This window comes from Melanotaenia boesemani, chromosome 2 (assembly GCF_017639745.1).
Source record: "Melanotaenia boesemani isolate fMelBoe1 chromosome 2, fMelBoe1.pri, whole genome shotgun sequence".
Classification (NCBI taxonomy): domain Eukaryota; kingdom Metazoa; phylum Chordata; class Actinopteri; order Atheriniformes; family Melanotaeniidae; genus Melanotaenia; species Melanotaenia boesemani.
In genome coordinates this window covers 34,105,281-34,132,793 of record NC_055683.1, presented here as the reverse complement: position 1 = coordinate 34,132,793, position 27,513 = coordinate 34,105,281, and the positions used below count along the sequence as shown (strand labels likewise).

The following is a 27,513-nucleotide window of genomic DNA, read 5'->3' as shown; positions in this document are numbered from 1 at the left end:
CAAGACTGTTTAGAAGAATCGTTGCCTACATTCAGAGGTGATAAGGACTAAGTTACCTACTATAATGGTCATTATAACACTCAAGACAATTTGCTTATATTGGTCACTATTCACTGTATGTAGATGATGCAGCCTTTTTCATGTGATAAAGAGTGAGAGTGACGTGAGAATGAAAGTGAAAAAGAACACACCTCAGATTTATTAATTAATTAATAAATGATTAAAATTTGATTTTAAATCTTTTGATTTCTACTAAACTATTTTTTATCCTGCATACATTGGCATTTAAGAATAATGTAAATAAGCTGTATTGTGACATATTTGCAAGCCAAGGTTGCTATATATGTTGCATATCTGTCCAGATAAGGAGCTGGAGGTTCTGCAGAGCATTGCTGATCTGACGGTGAAGGCAGCTGAACAGGCTGTATTCAAGTGTGAGGTTTCTGATGAAAAAGTGACAGGAAAATGGTTTAAGGACGACGTTGAAGTCCAAGCCAGCGATCGCATCAAAATGACGCACATTGGAAGGTATTACCACTCATCAGCCTGCGGTGGGTTTGTGTTTGTATTTCGTAAAGCTGCTGTTTTAAGCCCTCCATCCGTCACGCACAGTTGCACACATTTGAACACACATACAGTCATAAACACTGTCTGCCACATGGCTTGGCAAACCATTACCAGAGGGTTTTCTTACTTGTTTGACTCATTTTTTTATTTTTTTGACTAGGCTGCAATCTGTAAGGCTCTAACCTCTAAACACACACTTACAAACACACTCACATACAGTGGACACATCCCAAGGGTTTGGAGTTTCTCTCAGTAATCCCTCCATCAGAATGGCCTGTGGCAGGAGATAAGCCAAGGCGACTGCTGTCACACAAGGTGAAAACTATTTAGTGTATTCCTCAGTCTGCAATATTACCTCATGGAGTATGTTGCCGGGCAACTGTCTTTTACATAAATGCAGGTCATACAGTTACTAGCGTTGTCTCCTTGGTAACATCTGGTTATGTCTCCAGGACCCATAAGCTGACGATTGATGACGTAAAGCCTTCAGACGCAGGAGATTATACCTTTGTCCCGGATGGCTATGCAATTTCTCTTTCTGCCAAACTCAACTTCCTGGGTGAGAGTAATGCACAAACAAAATCTTAAACATTTGAGTGTTTTTTGATCATTAACTTATTGCAACAACAATTAAAACAGACTTGTTTGTGTGTTGTTCTCCATAGAAATAAAGATTGAATATGTTCCCAGACAAGGTAAATGTATTTGATTATTTATCCTCTTTAATGAGAATAAATGTTATTTGAATGTGCTGACATTGTTCTATAATCTGTAGCTGGATATCAGCTTTACTCCTGATTCCTGGAAAATTAGTTTTAAATTATCTTTCTCTTTATCCCTTGAAAGATCCTCCCAAAATCCACCTGGACACCGGCACTGGCAGCAAGAACACCATCACCGTGGTGGCAGGAAACAAACTTCGACTTGACGTTGAGATCACAGGAGAGCCGGCCCCGGTTGTCTGCTGGATGAAAGGAGACGAAGTGAGAAAGATTGAAGAGGGTTCTCATTATTCACCTCTGACAAACACACGTCAGATACTGTCCATGTGTGTGCGTCAGTAAGACCATCCAGCTTTTAGTGACTGAAAGGCACAAGGAAAAATGAAAGATATTCTTCTCTGTGCAGTGGGAGGGTTGAATCACCTGAATCATTGCTGTAGCTTTCGTAATGTGAAACCATCCCTTTCAGCAATGTCCTTCCATTCTGTCGTGCCTTCTATGGTAGGTGGTGTCTGAGCTTGAGGGACGAGTCCGTCTGGAGACGAGGAAGACCCTGAGCAGCTTCGTGATAGAGGGGGCAGAGAAAGTAGATGAGGGCTACTACACTATCACCGTGACTAACCCTGCTGGCGAGGACAAGGCTGAACTTTTTGTCAAGATTGTGGGTCAGTGGCTTTTTCTCACTTTTACCTTTTCTTCTCCTTTCACTTCTTTTTCTTTTTCCATTGGCGTAGTTAGGAAACTTTTAATGGGCTGGCCAAGATAAGACAGAAGATAGTGTGAGGTGGCCAGACAACAGATTTCACAAAGGGTGTGGCTATAAACCAAACCCTAAAACCCCATCTCTATCATACTGGGTCCGCCCATAGTTCACACACTGGTAAGCCATATAACCCTGGCTCTACTGAACAAATACATCTACAACATTTGATGTCTCCTTTTATCATTATTTCCATTTTATTTTATGAAATTCTTAGATTTTATATAGGACTTTATCAAACGTGTAAGAGCAACCCAAAGTGGTTTACAGAGCACAAAAGACCACAAAAAGACCCAACAATAATAGCTGAAATAGAATTATAAAAAAACAATGGTGGATTGAAGCGTCGTTGTCTTCTAACTTTTCTATCTCTCTTTCTTATCTCTACTCTCCTTTTCATTTCTGTTCATGCTTCTTCTTTGTTCTTCTGTCCCCTCCAGTCAGGTCCTGCAATACTATTTAAATTCTGTAATTCAAAATAAATAAAAAAAATAAACTTTAATTTAAATGCAAAAATCAGATTATCAAGATGAGCCTTATACCCATAAAGCTCCCCTTGGCAAAGCAAGTTTGTTCAGCACAACACAGCAGCTAGACCATCCCTCTGCTGCTACCATGCTGGACAGGACAAGTTAAAAAAAAGAAAACATATACTTAAAATACTTAAAAATTGCATATAACAAAAAAAATAATATAGATGATAATAAAAGCAAGACAATATGCATTTACCTTGGTGTCCATGTTAATAAACTTAACAAGCTACCTATCAGATTTGTGATGGCCACAGGGGTGGCCAATGGAATTTCATATCCAAACATTGTTACAAACAGTTGGACTGTTCATGCAATGGTGACTATTTAAATCACATCTTCTTGCTCTTTAATTTAAGAACACTTCCTCACACTCTCAGAGCAATATTTGCTCTCATTTTTGTCTATGTGCTTCATTCTTTCTCACTTTCCATTTCCAACTGTAACCTGCCTCTCCAGATGTGCCAAACCCTCCCGAGAATGTCAAATGCGCATCAGTTGGCGAGGACTCTGCTGTGATCACATGGGACCCTCCTTCATTTGACGGTGGAGTTCCCGTTAAAGGTACAATTGAAACACGCAGCATCTAAAGCTCACATCTGATGTCTTCCCTCCCAGGAGGAAACAGCAGTTTTAGTCTTTGTTTATAACATATTAATATTTTCACATGAGACATTTTTACTGCGTTGTGTGTGTCCTGCAGGATATCTGATGGAGAGGAAGAAGACTGGCTCATCCAGATGGACAAAGCTAAACTTTGATGTTTATGAGTCCACCACATATGAAGCTAAGAAGATGATTGAAGGCGTGCTTTATGAAATGAGAGTGTATGCGGTCAACGGCATCGGCATCTCTCAGCCCACTGCAAACTCCAAGCCCTTCATGCCCATTGGTGCATTGCCATATGTCATTAGCAGAATGATTAATTAACAGAGGCTTTTCACACAATGCTCATTTTTAGGCAGCTTAACCTAGCTTCCCATCCCATTTATACCGGGTATTAACATATTAATTATCTCTTACTCTCCCAGCCCCCACCAGCGAGCCCACTCGTCTCATGGTGGAAGATGTGACAGACACTACCTGTGCACTCAAGTGGCGACCTCCGGAGAAAATTGGAGCAGGCGGCATCGATGGTTACATCATTGAGTACTGCGTAGAAGAAAGTAAATATCTGTAAAGTGGATATTCTTTTATTTAAACGCATTATAGCAGATTTATGAGTTGTAAATACTAGTATTAGATCATTATTAAATCATATTCTGAGCAGAAAACCACAGCTTTTTTCAGCCACATGCAGTTTAAGACTGTGTAAGCTTTTAGCTTGGTGAGCATGGCAACGGTAGCAATTAGCTATTTTTACCTAAACCCTGATTACCTTAGCAGAGACTGTTCTTGATTTTCTGATCTCTTGCTCCTGTAGGTGACCAGTGGGTGCGAGCTAATGAGGAACTAGTGACAAAGAACCAGTACAGGGTTAAGGGTCTTCCAGCTGGGGAGAAGATGCTGTTCAGAGTTGCAGCTGTTAACATCGCTGGACAAAGCCCCCATGCCACTCTTTCTCAGGCCGTCACTATCAGAGAGATAACTGGTCAGAGAATAATGTTAACTGTGCAGGAAAAATTATTGTTTTTATAAGGAAATTCTGCAACTACACTTAAAAAAATAATCTTTGAATGAACACAAAATAATCATTGATAGGATTTTTACACGATTCATTTGTGTTATTTTGACATTAAGCAATTCTGTTATTCCAGCTTAATGCACTTGGGTCAAACTTACTTGATTATTATTATTTTTTTTAATTAACGTTTCGGTCAAACAAACAAACAAAGAAATGACTGTTCAGTATCTGCCCAGTCTTTTTCTTTTTCACAAACAAAAACGTAAAATAAAAAAAATAAAAAAAATTAAAGGAATTTACAGTCCAGCAAAAATGTCCAAATCAAGCCAGACCTACAGCACAAAACATCGATCACAAAGCAAAAACAAAAGAACAACCTGCCTAAGCAGTTCAGCATAGTATTACACATCCTGTATTTGAACCAAGTACAAGGTTATGCAGAGGTAGGTAGTGTCGTTCTTTCATATCCAACAACAGAGCTAGGAATAGGCCCCATATAAATATATTTTCCCTTCCAGCCACTCTGTAGGTGACCCATTCATAACTTGTCCTTGAGCTTAAAACCTCTATCCATTCCTTAAATGTAGACAAAGTCAGGGATTTTCATTGATGTAAAATTAACCTGCACCCTGATGTCATAGCTAAACACACACGATTTTCAACATTCTGGCATTTGGATATTATGTGGTCGTAAACCCAGAGGACATAATGAGGGAGTTTTGATCAAGTGTGTACCCAACATTTTATTTTAGAACAGAATTATTGCATTCCACATGTCAATTATTTTGCCACACTCGTATAACATATGCACCAGAGTTCCCACCTTTCATTATATCTCCAACATCTATCACTATTTCTGAGTTTCAGTCCTTCCAATTTGGGTAGTCAAATAGGATCTATTTAATATTTTACAGCAAATGAGTTGAGACTGTGTTTCATGTGAGTAACAGTACCACAAAGCACATAGCTTTTTCCAATCATCTCCTGGAATCTCCTGAGCCAGGTCAAACTTTTAGGCCGTCAAGCTTTGCTACTTGTGTACTTTCAATAAATTCATAAAATTTTTAAGCTCCCCTATTTTAATCTCTTATTTTATGAGAAATCTCCTGGTTTTCAGTCATACCGTGCTGAATATGTACTTTTTTTGAGAGAATGCAATGTCTGATTTGTAGAGACCTCCAAAATTTGGAATTACACGGATTATATTTATTTTTAACTTCATCGGAGGATCTGAATCCAGGATCTTCCATCACGTCCTCAAGAATGTGATTACCAGACTTAATCCATTTATCCCAAAAGAAACTCTTCTTATCTATTAACTGTTTTTTTATTATACCATATGGAGGATGTGATAAATATGGATTGGTTTTTGTTATTTGATGTGCAACTTTCCACAACTCTCTGGCAAAAGCCAGTACCGGGTCTTGGGAGAAAACTGGCCTGTCTTTTTAACTATAACTTGGTCTGATTAAACATGGTTTTTTCCCTGCCCAGATAAACTTTTCTATCATCCTATTGTATGTTTGAAGTAGTGAGGAAGGCAAATATAGCAGTAGCATGGAAGTGATGCAATTCATCTTGGGTGTTGAAATAATTTTTGCTAAATTGAGCCTGTTTAAATGATGCCCAAATATGTTAATCCTTCTGGCATCCTTCTGCATTTTAAAATTTTGTCTGATATCTGTGGGGCACATTTTGGATAATGGCATGGCTTCTAATTTTGACTAGTTGACAGTGTATCCAGATGTCTGAAAACAGATTTATAACTGAGCAAATTAGCAGAACTGAGGATTTATGGTCACTGGATACTAATAAAAACATCATCCACATACAGTAAAAGCTTATGTTCTCCCTGACCTGCCTTCACACCCTGAATATTTGAATTAGCTCGCAGGGCTATGGCCAGGGATTCAAGAAATATGGCAAAGACTAGAGGAGACAAAGGAGATCCTTGTCGGATGCTATGGATAAGCCTGATTTGAGGTGACATAACCCCATTAGTTAGGACTGTGGCTAATGGATCCCTATACATTAATTGCACCCTCTGCTTTAATATTGGGCCAAATCCAATTTTTTTTCTAGCATTAAAAAAAAAAAAAAAAAAAAATTAACTCCATAAGTATGAAACGTCTTGTTAGCGTCTAATAAAAAGGCAGCAGTTGATGTGTCATCATTTCTTATCAGCCACATAAAGTGCAATAGTCTTCAAAGGTTACCTGCAGAGTTCCTGCCCCCAATAAACCCCACCTGATGATTTAGAAATGGGACCACTTCTAGTTGCCAAGATTTTAGTGAGAATTTTCTCATCCATATTAACTGAAGATATAGGGTAATAATTACCACACTGCTGTGGAACTCTTCCCTTTTTATGCAAAAGCGTGATAACCACTGTCTTCTTGCTTTCAGGTAGCCTACCTATTTGTAATCTAGGGGCCTGATCCTCTAAGGAATCTACTATAAAACCCATTGTTTCCAGGAGCCTCTTCTGTCCTGGGGCTTCTGGTTGCTTTTTAAATTTAATTTTTAGAGATGTCATCCTCCAAAAGTGCTCTCCCATCCTGTGTCAAAGCTGGGATTTCACTTGAGGAAAAGAAACTTTCAAATTTTTTTTTTGTCTGTCCCACCCTGAGATGTTTACAATTCTTGATAAAACTGCCTAAATTTAGAATTTATGTCTCTTTTGTTCAAAACAAGATGTTTGTCTATATCAAAAACTGATGAAATAATATTTTGAGATTGTATTTGTTTTACTCTGTGTGCCAGTATATTACCAGCTTTAAACTAACTTAATTAATCATGATTCAACTTATGTACTCCTGATTTATCCAATTTGATTTATTTTCTTTGGTCCAATTTTAAATTGTTTTGGTTTAACTCAATTCAGTAGGTTGTTTTTAACTAATGTACTATATTTGTTCCTAACTTGATTTAATAGAGATGATCTAACTAATTTTACAATAAAACAACTATGTTAAATAATAACAATAATAATAATAATAATAATAATAATAATAATAATAATAATAATAATAATAAAATGTTCCACTGATGTAAATTAGGTTACTCCATCAATGCTACTTAATTCTAAAACAAAGCATTTAATTACACTGATTTTTTTTTTTTTTGTCTGAATTTTTTCTGGTTATTCAAAGTCTATTTAGTAGATTAAATGTTTCCATTTGTATGTGTTAGACAGCTAATATGGCTGCAACAGCCTGCTTATTAACAAAAATTGCTGACAATAACAGACAAATGGAGGATGACTTTATGCATGTAAATTAGCTTTCATTTAGACAGACGAGAACTGAATTTGCTTGGTTCTTTGCCACCATTTCTCCAAGATGGTTAAAAATTATGCATAAAATCCACAAATCATGAGGCCGCCTGTAATAAAGACCTATGACCACAGTCTGGCTAGATTGAATCATGTTATCTTAACATAAAAACAAATAATAAGTGTGACGTTTAATGCAAATTGAAAACTATTTAATTCTGTTCAAATTAGAAACATGAAATTATTTTGTCAAAATTACACCTTAGACTCTTTTGAAGCCACCCAGTTTCACTTTATTGTGTGTTTTACGAAGGGGTGCAACCAGTGTGAAGGTGCTTCATGGGTGTTATGACCCGCAACTAGTTGGCTGTTGTCATTAGTATTGTCTGGTACCATTTGAATGGATTTAATTTCAAGTGGTGAATAAACTTAATTACATCACATTCAGTTTTCCAATTCAGATATTTTCCATCAGCCAAATTAAAAGTAGCATATTCAGTATTCTCTGTAAATGTGAAATCAGCTTGAATTGTTCATAATCAGTAAGGAAACAAGGCAGTTTTGTAGCATAGACTACATTATAGATAATTCAAAGACCTGCTGGGTCCCCTTTTTAGTCTAAGAAAGAATAAACTGTGTATTTCCATATGATGATAATTCATATCTCAAGCAATAACATAAACATAAACAATCGTATCACCAACTCTTTCATAAATTGGACTAATCCTTTCTTTGTCCTTCTCTGTCTACCACACAGAGAATCCAAAGATCCGCCTTCCTCGTAATCTGAGATCTAAACTCATCAAACTTGTGGGCGAGAAGGTGAACTTGGTGATTCCATTCCAGGTGAGTCCAAGTATGGCTTTTGTTTTTATTTTATGTTCTATACTTACAGGAGGAGTGTGAACAATACACGATGTTTAGAGGTGCTTTTCATGTTGACCTTGTACTAGGTGGTTAAATCACACTCACCTACACCTAATATATTAGAAACGGTTAAATTGACGCTTATAAGCCACTTCATCCATCACATAAAACAAGAGATTACATCGGCTTACAAAAAACATGGAGAAAACATGGTTAATGTCAGGTAAAATTTCAACTGGGCACAAAAACAACAGATAGCCAGTTTTTTGTTGCTTATATTTGTATAGCACGTCCAAATGAATTTTGTTTGTGTGTCTTAGATAGAGCAAGAATCCCTTTAAGAATCCCCCGATGGCTGCAATCTGACAGAGCATTTTCTTTTCTACTGGAATTCAAATCAGCTCTCTAAATGTTGTTCTTAACACAGAGAGCGAGCGCTTAAAGGGCACGGGGAGAAGTATAGCATCTGACAGCAACTTGCAAATTATGGCACTGTTGAAAAGAAGCTAACCACAAGCAGCAAAGGGGAACCCCTTGTTGTAGATAAAAACAGACAAGAAGAAAGTGAGCTACCTCGGGAAAAAGAAGGTGAAATGCTGGTTGTGAGGGAAAAAATGTAGCTAGGTGTTGCTCTGTTATCTTAGCGGGCTATTGAATTTTTTTGTTGACCATGTCTCCTTTCTCCTTCCACCTTCAGGGAAAGCCTCGTCCTGTGGTGACCTGGTATAAGGATGATGTTCTCCTCGAGGACAAAAGTGTGGGAACTCGTACCAGTGAGGTGGACACCATCCTCTTCATTCGCTCTGCAGAAAGAACACACTCTGGAAAATACACTCTGACTGTTCAGATCGAGAACATGTCCGACAGTGCTGACTTAGACATCCAGATTGTAGGTCAGTCCCACAAATTCATGGTTTTGGTGTGCTGTGCAAAATTTGTGACCATGTGGACTGTCTGGATATTAAGCATGTTAATAGGCCAGGACATTAGAAGCAGTTGTTAGTGAATGATGTTTTCATGTGTGAGGCCTTATTTGTGGAAAAGGTGGTTGGGGGAGAGTCACCTTATCCCCTGAAGTTTCCAGTTCCGCTTCATAAATCCCATGCATGGAATTAGCCGACTTTACCTGTATAAGCTGCGGTTGCAGAAACCATGAACCGGCCTCACTTAAAGAGAATCCTGTTGCATGTTCTCTAGTAAAGATTAGAAGACCACGCGTGTTCTTGGACTTCAAAAGGTACATGGTTAATAACCTGTTTGGAAGAAGATGATGGTTTGGGCTTAAATCTGTGACATGCCAAGATTTTTTCTTAAATTTGATGATAATTCCTCGTTTCATACACCATGGGGATCTGCGACTCAAAGTAGCAAATCATCAAAGAGCTCAGTCCTCTCTCGCACATAATCCTGGCTCCTGCACTGCCACTGCGGCCGCCAACTCATTCCTCAGCTTACGGCTCCCTCTCTGTGGGTCGGGGAGTTTTGGGTGGATTATTTAACGGGGCTCTGCTGAGATTATTTGCATGTAGACTTGGATTAGGTTTGGATTTTGAGGGCCATTCTGTCACTTACTCTGCTGAGAAGGTTGAGCTAATGAGAGGCTCTGATCACCCCCCACCTCTTTCAGTTTATCCGTCCCCGTACTGTTTGAGCAGAAGGGATGAAACTGTACTTCTCAGTGTTGGTACTCCGTAGAGGAGAGCGCAGAGCAAGATTGATGACAAATACTTCACTATGTTGTACAGTATTTCTGTGCTTCGCTGTGAATCATGTAGACCACACAGAAGAATCTTCTTCTCTCCCATCCAACCATACAAAGCGTAGTTTCCTTGTCAGTTCTGTGCCAACTGTTTTTCTAGTAATGCATTCACCAGCTTTCCTTCATCCTTTGTCTTTTGCTCTGCTAATCTGTCAATCTTTCTAATCTGTCAAATCTCTTCTGCTTCGAGTGTTGATTTCTTTCTCTCTGTGGGATTTCCCTGCTCCAGATCTGTTTGTACCTTTCTCCCTCCCTCTCTACGTCTAAGAGCCTCTCAGCTGCATTTATATCTAGGCAGGGATGAGTTATCTCAGCTGGCTTGGCGTGCGTTGAACACTCTTTTCATTACAATTGAGCCGCGCATTCTAACAAACCTGTCTAGTTTCATAGAAAATCCTCTAACTCTATCTTTCTAAAATCCTACCAGAAAAGCCCGGGCCGCCCATTGCTGTGCATGTCACAGATGTCTGGGGCTTCAACGCTGCACTGGAGTGGAAGCCACCCAAAGATGATGGGAACTGTGAGATTATCGGCTACACCGTTCAGAAATCTGACAAGAAGACTAAGGTATGCATTAAGGAGGAAACAAGTGGTACCACAAACAGCCATGTTGGTAATATGGAAAACTCATCCAAAAACTTTGACCTTTTTACTTTTTGAGTTTTGATTTTGACACCCACAGGGCTCTGCCTTCCTCTTCTTCCATGCAGGAATGTTTTTTTTTTTTTTTTTTTTTTTGAAGGATCAGACACAGCAGATAATACTGAATGAGAAAAATCTGATAATAGACAAGACAAAAAAAAGAGAAACTGGTCTGTCAAAAGTGTTAAAGAAACAAATGCTTTAATGTGCTTCAATGTGTGAAAAATTCAGAGCACTGAGAAGTCTTAGAAGTGGCTATATACTTGCCAAATCCAGATATTGATCTGGATAATGATAAGTCAGCACATTATCACACTGAGGCTGGCAGCCCTGTAGAGGACTGAAAAGTCAGCCAATGTTTGCATCTTTGCAGTCCAACTAGCCACTTGAAGTGGACTTTCATAAATGTAAATTGGTGCTAACTCACTCAGTTGATGTTTTTTTGTTTTTTTTTAATACCTTCTCTTCAAAAAAGATGAAACAACTGTCTATGTAAAGTGGAGGGAATGACAGAGCCGATTGCTCTGATTGCTTTCTGCTGTCTTAGTAGAATTTAACATAAAGTTTACAATATGGACGCTTTCCAAATTTAGGGGCAGTCAGTTTGACAGTAGAGGTGCGAATGTTGGCTGATATTTCTGCCAGCTGAGGCAATTGCTGTTTGGGTTTGCTGCTTGGTCAGACACATGAACTGGGTGAAATAAATGGTGCATTTTACAACAACCCCGCTGGAACACATAGGACTGTCTGAATTCAGACAGATGTCATATAGATTAAAATATTTAAGTTATGATCATCAGTTTGTGTAGATAAAACGGCTGTAACTGATTGTAACTGTAGTTCATGTTCATGTTTTAAAAGTTTTTCTTTAATGTTTCTCTGCATTATTTTGGCTATAGTAGGCAGCTGTTTTCAGCCACGTGCCTTTTAAAAACTTGCTTTACCTGCTCAGCATCTAAATACACATACACAGGTACAGTGTTAGTTGGTGAAGACATTTCTGAGGAATTGGTTGATTGTGACATTTTACTTTTACTTGCGTTCACCAAAATATTGACAAAACCACTGTTATTGGCAGACAAATGTCCAATCAGCCAATCACACTTAGAAGACGACCTGCTGAAGTTCAAACTGAGCTTCAGAACAAGGAAGAAAGGAGATTTAAATGACTTTGAACATGGTATGGTTGTATTGCAGAAACTGCTGATTTACTATGATTTTCACACACAACCATCTCTAGGGTTTACAGAGAATGGTCTGAAAAAGAGAAAATATCCAGTGAGCAGCAGTTGTCTGGACCAAAATGTCTTGTTGTTGTCAGAGGTCAGAGGAGAATGGGCAGGTTGGAGGTGATAGAAAGGTAACAGGAAGTCAAATAAGCACTGGTTACAACCAAGGTATGCAGAATAGCATCTCTGAACACACAACACATCCAACCTTGAAGCAGATGGGCTACAGCAGCAGAAGACCACACCAGGTTCCTCCTGTCAGCTAAGAACAGGAAACTGAGGCTATAATTGACACACACTCACCAACACTGGACAATAGAAAATGGAAAAACGCTGCTGGTCTAACACGTCTCCATTTCAGTGCCACATTCAGATGGCAGGCTCAGAATTTGGTGGAAACATCATGAAAACATGGATCCATCCTTCCTTGGATCAATGCTTCAGGCTGCTGGTGGTGTCATGGTCTGGGGGATATTTTCTTGGCCCACTTTGGGTCTCTTATTTGACCAGCGTGGCCTGGTTTAACCACCACAGCCTACCTGAGTATTGTTGCTGACCATGTCCATCCCTTTATGACCACAGTGTAGCAGCTTCTGATGGCTACTTCCAGCATTTCACAAAGCTCAAATCATCTCAACTGCTTTCTTGAACATGACAATGAGTTCACTGTACTCCAACAGCCTCCACAGTCACCAGATATCTATCCAGAAGAGGACCTTTGGGATGTGGTGGAACGGAAGATTCTCATCATGGATGCAGTTGACAAACCTGCAGCAACTGTGGGATGCTGTCATGTCAATATGGAGCAAAACCACTGAGGAAGGTTTCCAACACTTTGCTGAATCTATGACACCAAGAATTAAAGCAGTTCTGAAGGAAAACGTGGGTCTAACCTGGTTCTAGCAAAGTGGACATAATACACCGGCCGACTCAACAGGAATGTGGACTTGAAAAACACAAAAGCTGGGGGGTTGGAGATTTCTTAAATTTCTAGATGTCAGCCTCAGCTATAACCCTCTTTGAACCTCTCCTTATCCTCTCTGTCTCTGTCTTTCTCACATCAGGAGTGGTTCACGGTGTATGAGCACAACCACAGGCCCAGCTGCACTGTGTCCGACCTGGTCATGGGGAACGAGTATTTCTTTCGAGTGTTCAGCGAAAACATCTGCGGCCTCAGCGACGATCCTGGCATTAGCAAGAACACCGCTGTCATTACCAAAACAGGTGAGGAAATCCCAGAAGACCACTTCACACTGTAACACACACTGTTTTTGATTCCAAGGAACATCTAACGCATGCAGAGCAGCAGGCCACACTGTATTCAGCTTAAACATGAAGTGAAAACTATTGGACATGATACAAAAGTACAAAACAAACTAAGAAGAATAGAACGAGCTGCAACACGTACATAAAAGGTAAATCACCTCTCACTTGTTATACTGAAAAGAAGGATTATTTGACAATGTGTTAAAAAGCATCTAATACTGGCTGCAGATTATGAAAGCAACCAGGCTGGGAAATTAACACCTGCCACCAGCCAAATGTTGCCGCTGTTTTTGTGTTTGTTGCATTTGCTTACTCTACCAGAAAATTTTGCAGCCCACCAGCCAGTTTCTTTTGTGTTCTCGACAACAGTCTGATAATCGTTGATCACAGTGCCCACATAACCTCAGGATAAAACAAAAGTCGGTTCCCTGCCTCGATAATTTGAAGGATATTCTGCTGATTGTGATAAATTACCAATGTGGTGGGATGTGGTAAAGATGTTGAAGGCAAAACAACCCCAAAACAACAGCAGCGAATGATTATATGAGGCCACTAATTAAGCTTTAGACATTCCTTGTACAAATCTAACTTGGTGTGTGACCATAGATCGGATAGAAAAGTTGGATTAATTAAGTAAATTTTCCCTTTAGCAGTACTGCAGTCGAGATCCAAACCATGTTAGCAAAGCAAGAATTTAATGTTTTTTTTTTTTTTTTACATTTGCCCTGCCACATTACATTGCAGCTGTTAAGTGGTTGCTGTTTGTGGTGCTCTTGCTCAAAGCTCAGATTGCAAAGATTTTCTGTTCCTACTAATAATTCACCATTAAATACAATGAAACATAAGATCCATGTCAAGAATCGTACCCAAAATAAATGAAGTATCACTTTTCACAACTACATGGGCTGCACGAAGAATCTTAGTCTCAAAAGAAAGCCAAGAAATGTGAGATTACTACAAAAGTATCAGAAACGAGATATAAATACCTTTGTTTCAGATGTTACTCTCATACTCCCATGTGTCCTGGCATGGTTGTTAGATAGTAGATCCACCAGAAGGGAGTGTAGAGTTGAGAGTTCACCTCCAAGTTTGGACAATAACAAACATGGTAACGTTGGAGGAGATCGTGATCATGTACATTCTCCGAAAGAGATTTAAAGCAGTTGTCTGCTTAGCCATTAAACATTTTGTGCCTACGTGTTTTTGTTCCTTTTATGCTGCTTGACACTGCCCCCATGGTTTCTGGTGGTACTACTCCGTTTGCTGCATCGCATCCACATGCTGGCTTACAAACGTACCAAAATACACACAAAAGGCTCTGAATTCGCCTTTAGTGTAGAGCATAAATGAGTCTTTACTGTGTCAGAGTAAATTCACCTGGGCCACAGTACAAAATATTTTTTTTTTATCACTGCCTAGACCCCCCCCCCCCTTCATTATATGTAGAGTAAAAATAACCTTTGAATCATAGGATAGTAGCCAGTTTATCTAGTAACTAATTACCAACCTAATATCCACTCTAAAGTAGAAGCTAAAAATATGTGTTTCAATAAATGTGCCCAAATGTGCCTTCTAACATTTCTCAAGTACCATGGAAAACCAGTTGTTAGGGGTGGGACTTGATTAAAAAAAATCTAATTAATTAGAGGCTTTGTAATTAATTAATCTCGATTAATCAAATTTTAATCGCATAACAATAGTTGCGCCAAAAAGCACAATTTTATTTAAACAGATTTTAATGGGCGACTGAATCAAATAATAGACACAGACATTGATATTGTAAATTCAAGCTCTAGTAATGTCTACATTTAATTGTATTTAAATTCAAAACAGTAGTAAAAGAAATAGAAAATATCTCTGGCCAAAATGAATAGACCTAAAGTTAAAGTGACATTTTAGGAGCTTTTAACTAGCAGCTAAAGTACTTTCATGATTGACACCTTTGTCAAACATAGACTGTTTTCATGTTTACAAGCCCGTATTATTGCTTGGGGTTTAAAGTGTGTTTCATCTGGATGGCAAAGGTTGGTAGAGAGCTGACTTTCTCCCTGTTAATTTGGTATTCTACATGTTAGGATTGGTGCTTCCCAGCATGTGAAAAAATTACTTGTACAGAAGAGGTTGAATTTGAGACATAAAAACTAAAATACATAACTATTTTTTTTCCAGTACAGCATTAATTATTAGCAATCTGGACTTTATCTTTTACAATATTCTCTAGGAAATACATTTTATTTCAACATATGAATAACTAATAAGGTTGACTATCCAGTGTTGGAGCAAAGAGGCTAATTTTATGTTCCTCCACTCACATATTCATCATATTAGACTGTGGGTGCTTCTTCCTTCATTCTATTGTCTTTTTCATATTATAGCTAATCCCAGTAAGGATGTGAAGAAGCAATTTGAGGCTGCAGGAGAAGTAGCACACCCCATAAAATTCACTTGCTTCCTTGTACTGAGCTCCTTCAGAAGCCTCTTCTCTCCTTGGTTCTCTCAGTGTTTATTTAAAGGACTTGAACATCCTCACAGATGCTGTAAAGGAAAACAATTTCTGGGTCAAGGGAAAATGAGATGATTTGAGGGAGCATAGGTTAGTGTAATGAAAAGCAGCCCTAAAGCACAGCACATAAAGCTCAGTGTTCTGTGCAAAAGGGGTTGTGTAACTCATTTTATTTTCATTTACTGGCATTGCAGTACACAGGGGTTTGCATCCTGCAGCATCTGTGTTCTCAAAGACTTCTCCTCTATTGCAGGCCTGATTCATAACCGCTCACCTTACAAAGAGAAGGATATGAGCAGCTCCCCGAAATTCACTGCTCCCCTGGTGGACAGAAGTGTGATTGCAGGTTACACCACCGCTATCAGCTGTGCCGTTCGTGGCAACCCGAAGGTATTTAACTTACCCACTTTTTGCCCCTCTCATTAAGGGTTAATGTTTCACTTCAAGCTACTCTAGATTTCAAACAGAAACATTTGTTTAAAACGTATATAAATTATTTACTTGCCTCTGAGCATCTCTAGTTAAATGTTAAGTAAATATGGGGTAAAATGAGAGTCACATGAGAGTAAGGCAGGAAAAGTATGATGCACATTCCTGTCATTGTTGATTACATAGAAGGAGAAGCCCAAAGTGAAAAAAATGCCTAAACTGTGCCTTGCAAATAAGCATGCAGCCCACTACAGCACTATAACTCCATCCTGCACATACTACCTGTATTGGCCCCTGGTAGCTATGCTGCAAGGGTACGCCTCAGATTTCATGCTTTGTGTTTTTTAGAGCGAGCGTACAAGTTTTAAGTGTCAAACAGTGAGTGTAGAACAATGAGAGGATTTTGATGCCTTTGCAGCAGGAATGTATTTTTATGTTTGAAGCTAGAACAAGAGGCGGAGCTGAAAGATCTTTGGAGACACATTTCTTTTTTATCCCACCGAATCGGCAAAGATTTGTCGAGCCCAAATGTTGACCTAATTTCACCTCTTCCTCTTCCCTCCTGCCTTCGCTCCCCTCCCTGCATCTCTCGCTCTGTTTATGCGCTCCCGCCTCCTCCCCATCCCTCTCCTCCCTACTCCTACATCCCGCCAATTTTCTCCTCCTCCAACACACTGTTCCTTAGCCAAAGATCATTTGGATGAAGAACAATATAATGATTGAAGGTGACCCCAAGTTCCTGATGCAGAACAACCAGGGTGTGTTGACTCTGAATATCCGCAAGCCTAGCCTGTTTGATGGGGGGAAGTACACCTGCAAGGCTGTCAACGAACTTGGGGAAGACGAGGTGGAGTGCAAGCTGGTGGTTCGAGGTGTGCTGCCTGAACTTTACTTCTTTTTGCACCATGGTAGTTAGCAAGAAAAGTCTCAATGAAGCTCAGAATGTCAAATCTGTATTTCCTTTTCCTTTTCCCTGAGCTCCTCTTACGAAACTTCATCAGAGCCGTATCCTGCTCTAAATTTAAATCACCGTATTGCATTTGGCAGTTAAAGCTCCAGACCCACAGATGACTGCGTGATGCGGCTTCTTTAAACAGGATGATCTACTGGCCTCTCGTGCTGATTTAAATTTCTCTTCTTCTTCACAGTGCTACAGGAGAAAGGAGAGGAAGCGAAGAAATGAGCAACAGCACGAAACAGCAGACGATGCAGCTGAACAGGAATTGTAATGGATTATGTATAACGGGATAGTCATGAATAAATATGATTAGAATAGATCACTGGTGAGGCTCTAAAGCCACCCCCTTCCTCCTTCCCTCCATATATTCTTGTCTTTCATTGTTGCTATGACAAATGCCACACCAGGAATATGCCATAATTTTTTTCCAGCAAGCTGCCACCTTGTCACATCCTTACTGAGAGAAGCCACACAAGTGGTGTAGTAGTACTCCCCTGCTGTGACCACACACAGATGGATCCTTCTTATCTGTGAAGTGGACTTGTCACTGAACACACTTATAAAACAGCCTCTCATCCATTACGACTCCCTGTGTTGTCTGTTCTTTCTCTGTGTGTCCTGGACGTTTTTATAGCTTTAGTATGAATTTATGATTGTGATGCAGCTGTAGCGCTGAAACTGCCGCAGTGTGACTGACCGACTGCACACCTCTGCTTCCTCACTGTGTTGTTACAAGTGTGATGTGTGAGCCGGAGGCCCGTCTTGGCTCTGTGACGGTTCAGTGGAGGGATCAATATTCAGCCAGGCATGGAAGACATCATGGAGTAACTGGGATTAAAGAGGCTCTTATACACAGACATAGCCCTAATGCCAGTTCCACACACACATGGAGTGTGTTGACACACAGACACAATCTCTTTGTATTGCATTCCCACATGCTCTAATACTACATTCCTCATGGCATGACCTATAGTGGTAGGCCTTTACAGATACATGGCTTACACTCTTCCAAACACAAACACACACTCCAAATCAGGGTCTCATTAGCATCACACACTAGAGACTAATTAATGCACCCATCAACATTGCCCTAATTAGCTCTCCCACGTCATTACTGAGCAAACGAATTACCGCTAATTTACACACCCGCAAAACAAACACAGCACCATCTCTGCTGGGAGAGTCCTCTGCAGCTCACCTCACACACCAAATTAAAGCCTCAGCAATGTGCTGCAACCCAGACTGGTGTCCCAAGTGAACCAGAGTTCCCTCGCGCACTCAAACACCTCACCTCGACCATCTGATGGAGGAAGATGTGAAAACAGATCAAGTAAAAAATGAGAATTTCCTATAATAATATTGTGGTCTTGCCATCTCTTGCAAAGATGTGAGACTTATTCACAGTCCAGACCTGTTCCACTGAGTGCATCAGGTCCTGGTCTCTCATGTCTCTCCAGCAGAGGGGGTAAGAGCACAGTGACACAGACCACAACTGACCATCATTAGGGTCTGCGCTGTAACTGTGAGTGGCAGCTTTCCAAGAGTTGTTATATTACTGATGCACCATTGAGTCAAACTGAACCAGGAGGTCTCTAAACTGTGCCAGCACTCAGACTGAAACACTCAGCACCTCTGAGCACAACTCCCCCAACCCTCCATTACATTGCAGCATGTAGTTAAAGATGGGTTAAGGCAGTGGTTCTCAAACTGGGGGGGGGGGGGGGGGGGGGGGGGAGTGCATGGCAACATGACAGGGGGTAGGCGCATGGAATTGGGAAATGTAGCACAGAAACTAAAGTTTTGACAACTTGGGCTATTGGAAACATTATGGTCCACACTCCAGACCACTTGGTGGCAGTAATGCACCAATCGTTTACCATCTGCCAAAAAAATATAAAGAAGAAGAAGAACTGCAATCAGGTTTTACTGAACGCATCGAAGGGAGAAAAGCAAGAGAGAGAGATATGGATAAACAGGTCATTTGGATGAAAGAGGGCAGATATTTTGCTTTTGGTTTAACAGTAAATGTGTTTTTTTTTCTACATCATCACATCTGTGATGTTATGAGTGTAGTACGTTACATAGTTATTTATTATATAGTTATAGTAAGTTTTATATATACGTATATATGGGGCAGAAATGTTTATTCCTCCAAATGGGGGGGCACTTGTATTCCAAATGACATAAATTATTTTTAGTTTTGAAAATTTTTAAATATTTAAATTGTCATATCATAAGACATACTCAAATCTATTTACTGACATCCTTTCAAAAGTGAAACAGTCTTTTATTTAACTCAGTATTTAATTTTGTAACAATGCTTTTCATTTACACAACAAAAAAGGTCACACGCTCTGTTACAGCACATAAAATTGCTGGTTGCCTGTGGAAAACATTGAGTATTACAGCATGTCAGAAAATGTTTGAGGTCCTGAACCCAATGTTAAATACTCTGCAATAGGGTTATCAAAAAAAAAAACAAAAAAAAAAAAGTTATTTAATTTGTGAAGGCTCTTACTAGTGAATATCAAATGTGTTGTCCAGGCATTTTTTCTAACAGTGGTTTTCAAATCACACATTTATTTCTAAATTTGCTCTCTGATAAAAGACAGGGTTTGTGTCCTTGTCCAGTAGGCCAATGCATGACTATAAGGGCAGACATTTTTGAGTGTTGCTTTGATACTACAATGTCCTTCTTAATCTTGATTTTGTAGTATTTCTTGGGTCCCAGGCTCACATCTTGATCTTCATCCTTCAGTCTGATACCAGGCACTTAGGTCTATACCAGGTCTGTGTATAAACAGTCAATAATACAAACATTCACAACAGTCAAGTTTATTTAGAAGCACGTTTAAAAACATGTTGGCCGAAGTGCTGTACAATTTGAAAACAACAAGTAAAACAACACAAAAGCAGATACAGACAAATACCAGAAAAACAACACAACAGACAAAATGTCAAATGTTCAGTCTGAGTTAAAAGCCAAAGAATAAAAATGGGTTTTTAAATTAGTTTTCAAAACATCCACTGTTGGTGAGGTCCTGATGTGAAGGGGAAGGCGATTCCTCAGTCTCAGGCCAAGAACAGAAAAAGCTCTGTCATCCCTGGTTTTAACCTGGACCTTGGGACAGCCAGAAGCATCTCATCAGCAGATCTCAAGGTTCTGCAAGGAGTGGGTAGTGTTAAAAGGTTGAAAAAATAGGAGGGGCTGGCCCATTTAAACACTTGAAAAGAAACAATAAAATATAAAAATCCACTCTAAAAGGGGCTGGAAGCCGGAGCAGAGAAGCTAAAAATGGTGTGATATGATCACATCAACGTGTCTCAATTAAAAGTCGAGCAGCTGCATTTTGAACAAGCTGCAGGTGAGACAACACAGACCGACTTATACCTGAAGAAAGACTATTACAGTAGTCTATTTATGTTTCCTTGTTCCCTAGTCAGCTCGCTCACAATCTACACAGTCACAACTCAGGAGTCGTTGGCTTTCTACACACATGGAAGATATTTTGCTGTATTAAACATGTTCAATACTTCCGATTGCCTGCCACGACCCTTTTCAGAGCCAATTGTTGGGACGAATTCGCTCGTAACACACCTCAGACCAAATGACAATTTTATAGGAAAATCTTTTAAGACTTAAGATAATCGGGTTTTTGCCATCCTTGGTTGGGAAGAGGCAAAATCGGGACAAAAACAGCCTGATAATCTTTATGTGTGTACCTAGCATTAGCTGAAAGAAGCTGACTCTGATGACTGAATTAATCTGTTTATAAAATAAAAACATATGATCAAAAATCCCTCCTAAGTTTTTAACTGGTGTTCTTTTGTATGGTTACAGGGGTACAAGGCGGATGATCTGATTAAGATGGGGGTTAGAAGGCCCAAATAACAGGACTTCAGTTTCATTTTCTTTTAGCTTCGGGAAATTTTGTGCCATCCAAGCTTAGGCAGCCCAATAAAACTTCTAGTGGTGATCAGGTGTTATGCTTTAGGGGAACATAAATTTGAGAATCATCTGTATAGCAGTGAAAAAAGACCCCATGTTTCTTAAGGATAGAACCTAACAGTGTAATGTACAGCAAAAAGAGGACTGGACCAAGGATGGACCCCTGGGGGACCCCACAGGTGAGGGCAGCTGAAGAGGAGGAAAACTCTCCTAACTTAACAGAAAAACACCTGTCACTTAAATATGATTTAAACCATTTTAAAGTAGTCCCCTTTATGCAAACAGAGTGCTCCAGTCTAGAAATAAGGATACTATGGTGAACGGTATGGGGGGAGGTTTGAACCTTGAGGGCGGTGGCCTTTTTGTGTGGAGTTTGCATGTTCCCCCCGTATATGCATGGGTTCTCTCCGGGTACTCCGGCTTCCTCCCATTATCCAAAGACATGCTTGTTAGGTTAAGTGGTTACTCTAAATTCTCCCTAGGAGTGAGTGCGAGTGTGAATGGTTGTTTGTCCCTATGTGTTGGCCCTGAGATGGACTGGTGACCTGTCCAGGGTTTACCCTGCCTCTCACCTGTTAATGCTGGGAATGGCTACAGCTTACCTGCAACCCGTAATGGACTTAGCGATACAGAGAATGAATGAATGAATGAATGGTGAATGGTATCAAAGGCAGCACTGAGATCTAAAAGAACTAAAATGGATGAGTCAACAGCATCCAAAACGAATAAAGGGTCATTAAAAACCTTTACGAATGTAGACTCAGTGCTGTGAAATGCTTTAAAACCAGACTGAAAAACTTAGATTGTTATTAGTTAGATACTTCTGGAGCTGGTTAAGAGCAACTTTCTCTAACATTTTTTTCTAAAATTCAGGGCAATTCTGAGATGGGTCTAAAATTGGTAAGGACCATAGGGTCCAGGGTTGGCTTTTCAATAAAAGGCTGAACAATTGCACATTTCAGATTAATAGGGACAGTTCCCAGACAATTAAAGCTCTGTCATATCTCGGCATAATTTCAAACAAGAAAATTCGGAAGTCTTGGATAAAATCTTTGTTAAATTTAGGAGGTTGATAAACCAGTGTGCACAGCACTGGAGGTAAGAGATCAGTCTGAATTGTTTGCAGTTCAAAGCTGGAGTAAGCCTCTGTTGATAGCTGCGGGCAGTTAAAACTATTTTTATAAACAGAACCTAAACAATCCAACCCGACCACCTTTACATGGAGAATTTAAGAAGTTACATACAGGAGGGACAAGTTCAGAGAGTGTGCTTAACTTAACAGCATTTATCCAGGTTTCAGTCACAAATAGAAAATCCAAGTCCCTGAACGTGAAGACGTTGAGAATAAAGGTCTTGTTTGCTAGCGATTGTAATTGTTCGGTTTGTAATTACATGTTTTTGGATTTCTGGAGTTTCTTGCTGAATGTGTGTCGTTACTGCAAAATAGAAAATGTAAAACCATACGCTTAAGTGTAAGAGCACATTTCATCTATGTCAGCTGCGCCGACCTTAGCATACGCAGATATGCTAAGGTACAATCCACTGGTAAGAGGGTTCCAATGAACGCCAGCAGATGAACCAAACGGGGTTCGGATCCAGCTACTGGAGAAGAGATGAAGTCCTGCCACGGCAGAAAGATGAAGAACCAATCCTGTGTGGGTCAGAAGAACCTCTAAAGGACAAGCCTAACAGGCTTTAAGGTTCACCAGCTGCCCACTCCATCCATGCAACCCTTGACAGTGATAGCTAGGATATGCAGAGGCATGCTCTCACTGTAGACTTGGCATTAAGCCTTTGGCATATTTTTAAACTCAGTTGCATCAGAGGGCAGTGGAGTAAGATCAAGGTCCTGTTGAGTGGAACAATGTACATGAGGGTTTTCCCAGCACATGAAACACTGTAAATTAGTCTTCTTGTATAACCATCTACATCTGAAAGAGCTGCCACCAGTTTCTTTCAACCATGGACACTTTTTTGAACCATAAGAACCTGGCATGACATATTTGTTACATACAGTTTCTGAGACATTTTGCTTCGATTTATTATATAAACTTTGCTCAAAATCCTGTTGAACGTACTTGTCTTCTGTCCCCTAATAGATACCCAGAAGCAGAAATCCACATTATAATATTTTGGTATAATCACAAGGTAATAAATGGTAGATATTGTTTTAGACCTTAATGGAGTGGTTTGTAAGGAAGAATTGAGGAAACTGAGAAAGAATCCAGGAAACAGCCTCCATGAAAGAAGTTTTGATCAATTGACTTCTTAAAATGTCAATATCGATGAAAATATAACATAACTAAAAAAAAAAAAAGTTTAGCACTATGGGTTTTGTGCATGGAAAGAAAGAAACTCACTGCTATTTGCAGATTATATGCAGATTATTTTAAAGTAGAGTGCCTTGCAAACCCCCTCCCATCTTTGAAAATCACCTTGACTGAACAATGAGCATAGAAATTACTTCAAATGTCAAGCGCAGTTGTAAATAGACGGTGGCCATCAATGGCCAAATCCTTTCAGACAGAAACATGTTTTAATCTGAGTGGATCTAGTGGCCTCAGGTGCAGCAATGACTGTGCAACAGGTAACTACATGTGTACTACATGTCTTCTTTTATGTGCTTTTTAAAGTATTACATATCCCAAACTGTAGTAAAAATGATGGCACATATGGCAACTTCCATGAATGTGGACCCAAGGCAAGTAGACAGTTATTGTAGTAAAGAAATAAGATCCCAATAAAAACACAGTTTTTAATGTTACATTTAAAATTTCTGTTACTGACCTTTGATTTTGTTACATGTTGCACCTTTAATGTCTTTGCTTTATTTTTCAATGCATTTTTTTTTTGTCTCAAAACCCTTTTTTACTACCAATACCAGTTTTTCTCTTTTATTTTAAATTTGAATTTTTCTAAGTCTAATTTTATTTTAATACCAAAATGAACTGTCACTGTTAAAGTTCCATAAGACAGGGCCTACATGGTCAGATAAAGCAGGGAAATCCTCCAGACACCTAAAAGTAGGTCATGATTGGATGCTCGGCAAACCTGCAGTGCTGTACAAAGCCTAAAATTTAAACTCTGCTGTGCAGTAAATGACTCAACAGGCCTGTGTACGTGAGAATGTTGATATAATCTTATTGTCAGTTAGCCCGAGTCGCAGCGTGATCTGTTACTCTGTTGATTGACACATGAAAGCTGCACTGAAGATACGCAGCATGTTAGGTTTTGGGGAAAACATCCTTCAGAAAGGGAGCCTGTAACCTCAATACTCCACCTGAGCTCTACCCTCTCCTCCCTTACTCACCAGTGACGCTCAGTTGCTAAGCAATCATATTAATTGTATCTACTGGCATCATCCGCAAGCCTTTATAAACTTTTAAAACATGAGAAGGTGTTGCTTTACAGTGTTGCTGTCACTGTGTATGTGTGTGTGCCGTTTCTTTTCACACAGTTCAGAACAATTTAAGAAAAAAAAACAGAGCTAAAAAATAATAATAATATTAATAGAGCATTTTGTTTCCCCTCATTCCCTGCGACACACCTTAAGGATCTTTAAGTTTGTGATGTCTTACTGAATAATTAATGAGGAAGCATGGCAGCTCAGGAATAAACTGCTGACTTCTTCTTCTGCACTGTATCTGCTGTGCTGCCTTTTTTTTCGGTGTTAGAACAGGCGTGCCTGAGATGAAGATGAAAACAAAGAAAAGTGACAAGAGTTTTTTTTAACTGCCTGGCAAATGGTATAAGCCAAAGCAGGACAGATTCATGAGGGTGGAAGTACTGTCATATCTGTGCGTGCAGATGTGTGAATGTTCATGAAAGAGAAAGACAAGAAACACCAGAGAGACAGAAACAGACCTCCTGAAACAGTAGGATTGAGGGAACTATAATTATGTGAGTAATTATACATGAAATGACAGACTTGTAGTGAAAAAGAGACCACTGGAGGGAAAGAGCCTTGCAGTGAGTCTCATCTGTGTAATTACAGTATCGGAACTAAATGAAACGGAGGGAGAACACACACATTTTATATTGGACCATACACTTATTTCATCTGATCTACACACAGCGTACAGTAGCTTGATTCTAAATCTGAATTCCCAGGGACAGACACTTGTGAAGTGACAGGTTAAAGAACATTACACAACAATAAACAGAAATATGTAGAAACAGAAAGCTCAAGCAGCCATGTCAAGTTCTGAACGGAGCAACAAGAGACCAAATATTAATTAATTCAATATCAGATGTCTACAATTAATCTGTAATGAATTTATAGCAACAAAAGTAGGCTAGATATCTCAAATCAGGAAAGGTTTTTCCAAACCGAAATGACCTACATCCAATGTCAAAAATCCTGGAACAAATAAAAGGATATTGTGTGTCTGATGTATATAGACATCAGATACTGTTAGGCCAATTAAAATGAAGCTATTTAAAAACTGTGAACCCAGTGAAAATGCCTTCTTGATTTAAGATGTGAATGAAGTGGATAAAGTGAATCACTAATTAGACTCTACATGTTCACCTCAAAACATCTACATCCAAACCATTGCACACATGAACATTTAGTCTTCATCTCTCCTTTTAGTTGGCATACTATGCTCTATTGGTAGCCAGTGTGACTTATACCCTGTGTCATTGTATTCATTGATTAAAGAGCCAAAACCCTCCCTGGACTCACGACCCATATAATGAGCTCAATGTATCTGCAGGGAAGTGGAGGTCTTAAAGGAGAGTACTGCCCTCACATTTCACAGTGATAACTTCATGACTGCTTGTGTCTGATGGTTCTGTTGACGCTAACGGTGGTTTAGTGTTGTTGAATGTCTGGAGAGGAAAGTTTTTGTCAAGATGTTTGTCAGGTTCAGCACAATTAGAGTTCAGAAGCAAAAAGCTGATATGATTCAGAGCCTATTTAAATCGAACCCTTAGCACCCTTAGGTCGGCTATTTGGCTTCTTTTTTTTTGGTACTCAACATTGTATAGGTCACTTGGGAAGCAAGCAAGCCAATGTATTTTTTCTAAATAACAATCCCTTCATTGTTGTGTGGATCATCCCATTTTTGAAAATGTCCAGAAGCCTCCATAGAGCTTCATAAGATGTCTTTGAAGGTAAATATGCAATATTGTCAGCCTTAATTCAAAAGAAACAAAGGAAACACCTGTTTTCCATGTACAGACCGGCTGGTGCAATGGCCTTCGTGCCAGAGAACACAATCACCTTCCCTCTGTGTTGTAATCTAAACTGTTCTGGTTTGTGTTGAGCTCACAAGCATATTGTTTATCTTCTCATGATGCTACGACTATCTTATTAGTTTCGTGTAAAATGAAGTGGTGATCAACCTGGCTGATTGCAGGTCAGAGTGTGTGGGATGCACATTGCCAATGACGTCTGCATTTTGGCTGTTTGTTCAGCTCATGAAACGGAATGAGGTTATGTCATTGTTCCTTGTGAAGTCATAAATAAAGGAGAGCAAGCCAAATATTTACAAAAACATGACAAGAAAAGTAGCTTGCAAATCTTATGTTGGGATGAATAAAAGTTCATGGGGTTATGAAAAGCTATAGCTTTAGCTGTTGCTTCATTCATCAGGATGTGCTGGTAATTTTTACCAGTTAGACAATATAGACTGGTCTCCTACAAATAATCTAGGCCATGAAAGAGTAAAGTAGACAACCACAGACATAGCAATAATGCAATAAAGCAGTTGTGTTCTTCTTGGCATGTCCCGATTCGCATGGGACGTAACAATTCTTTCAATCAGTCACTGGGCTGCAACATGTCAAGCTCCACCCATTAAGGCCAGATAGGTTAAAAATGCAAACATACAAACGTACAAATTTGTTTATTTTATATTATTAGAATTTAAATTATTATTAATTCATATTGAATATTATTGTCATTATTATTATTAATTTAATTTTAGGATAAATAAAGTATTTGTTTAACTGAATTTGAATTTAATTTAAAAATACATCTTGGAGTTCCTTGATGCAAGAACCCATGTTGCACAATACAACTTCATCTGCTTCAACGAATGCCTGTTTTATCATTTCTCTGTCTGGAAGGAGTTCTTGTAATTAATAATTAAGTGAACTCCCCCCGGAATGATGGTTTGGTGGCTGATTTAACTTTTGTGGTCAAATGTGAAAAAAATTACTGCTGTCCAGACAACATATTTCTTTCTCGGCTATCTTTTCGGACGGAAGTCAGTGTAGTAGTTTGTGTGAACAGTCCGAATATGCCGCTCCACATTTCCTTTCCTCCGAATAGCAAAGAACTGACAGAGAAGGCAAACACATTTACAATATGACATAGTGAAAAAAAAAAAAAAAAATCCTCCTCCCATTCTATATGGAAGTGGTAGGTTTAAGGCTTCTTACTTGGTCCAGCTATGGCATTAATTTTTATACCTTTTCTTATATTT

The 27,513-nt window shown here is 39.3% G+C and overlaps 1 protein-coding gene across 2 annotated transcripts in view; it reads left to right on the top strand.

The window, feature by feature from the left end:
* The window catches only part of mybpc2a (myosin binding protein Ca), a 72,357-nt gene extending 54,656 nt beyond the window's left edge, over positions 1-17,701 (top strand). For both annotated transcript variants that reach the window (XM_041970422.1, XM_041970431.1), the window contains exons 14-29: positions 363-528; positions 1,020-1,126; positions 1,233-1,262; positions 1,414-1,550; positions 1,795-1,954; positions 3,039-3,143; positions 3,283-3,471; positions 3,611-3,745; positions 4,003-4,170; positions 8,235-8,323; positions 9,042-9,237; positions 10,531-10,670; positions 13,039-13,198; positions 15,997-16,133; positions 16,858-17,044; positions 17,321-17,701. In XM_041970422.1, the coding sequence (XP_041826356.1) occupies positions 363-528; positions 1,020-1,126; positions 1,233-1,262; positions 1,414-1,550; positions 1,795-1,954; positions 3,039-3,143; positions 3,283-3,471; positions 3,611-3,745; positions 4,003-4,170; positions 8,235-8,323; positions 9,042-9,237; positions 10,531-10,670; positions 13,039-13,198; positions 15,997-16,133; positions 16,858-17,044; positions 17,321-17,355 (2,141 nt within the window). In that variant the 3' untranslated portion in view covers positions 17,356-17,701. The remainder of the gene's footprint in view (positions 1-362; positions 529-1,019; positions 1,127-1,232; positions 1,263-1,413; positions 1,551-1,794; positions 1,955-3,038; positions 3,144-3,282; positions 3,472-3,610; positions 3,746-4,002; positions 4,171-8,234; positions 8,324-9,041; positions 9,238-10,530; positions 10,671-13,038; positions 13,199-15,996; positions 16,134-16,857; positions 17,045-17,320) is intronic.
* The last annotated feature ends 9,812 nt before the right edge of the window (positions 17,702-27,513 follow it).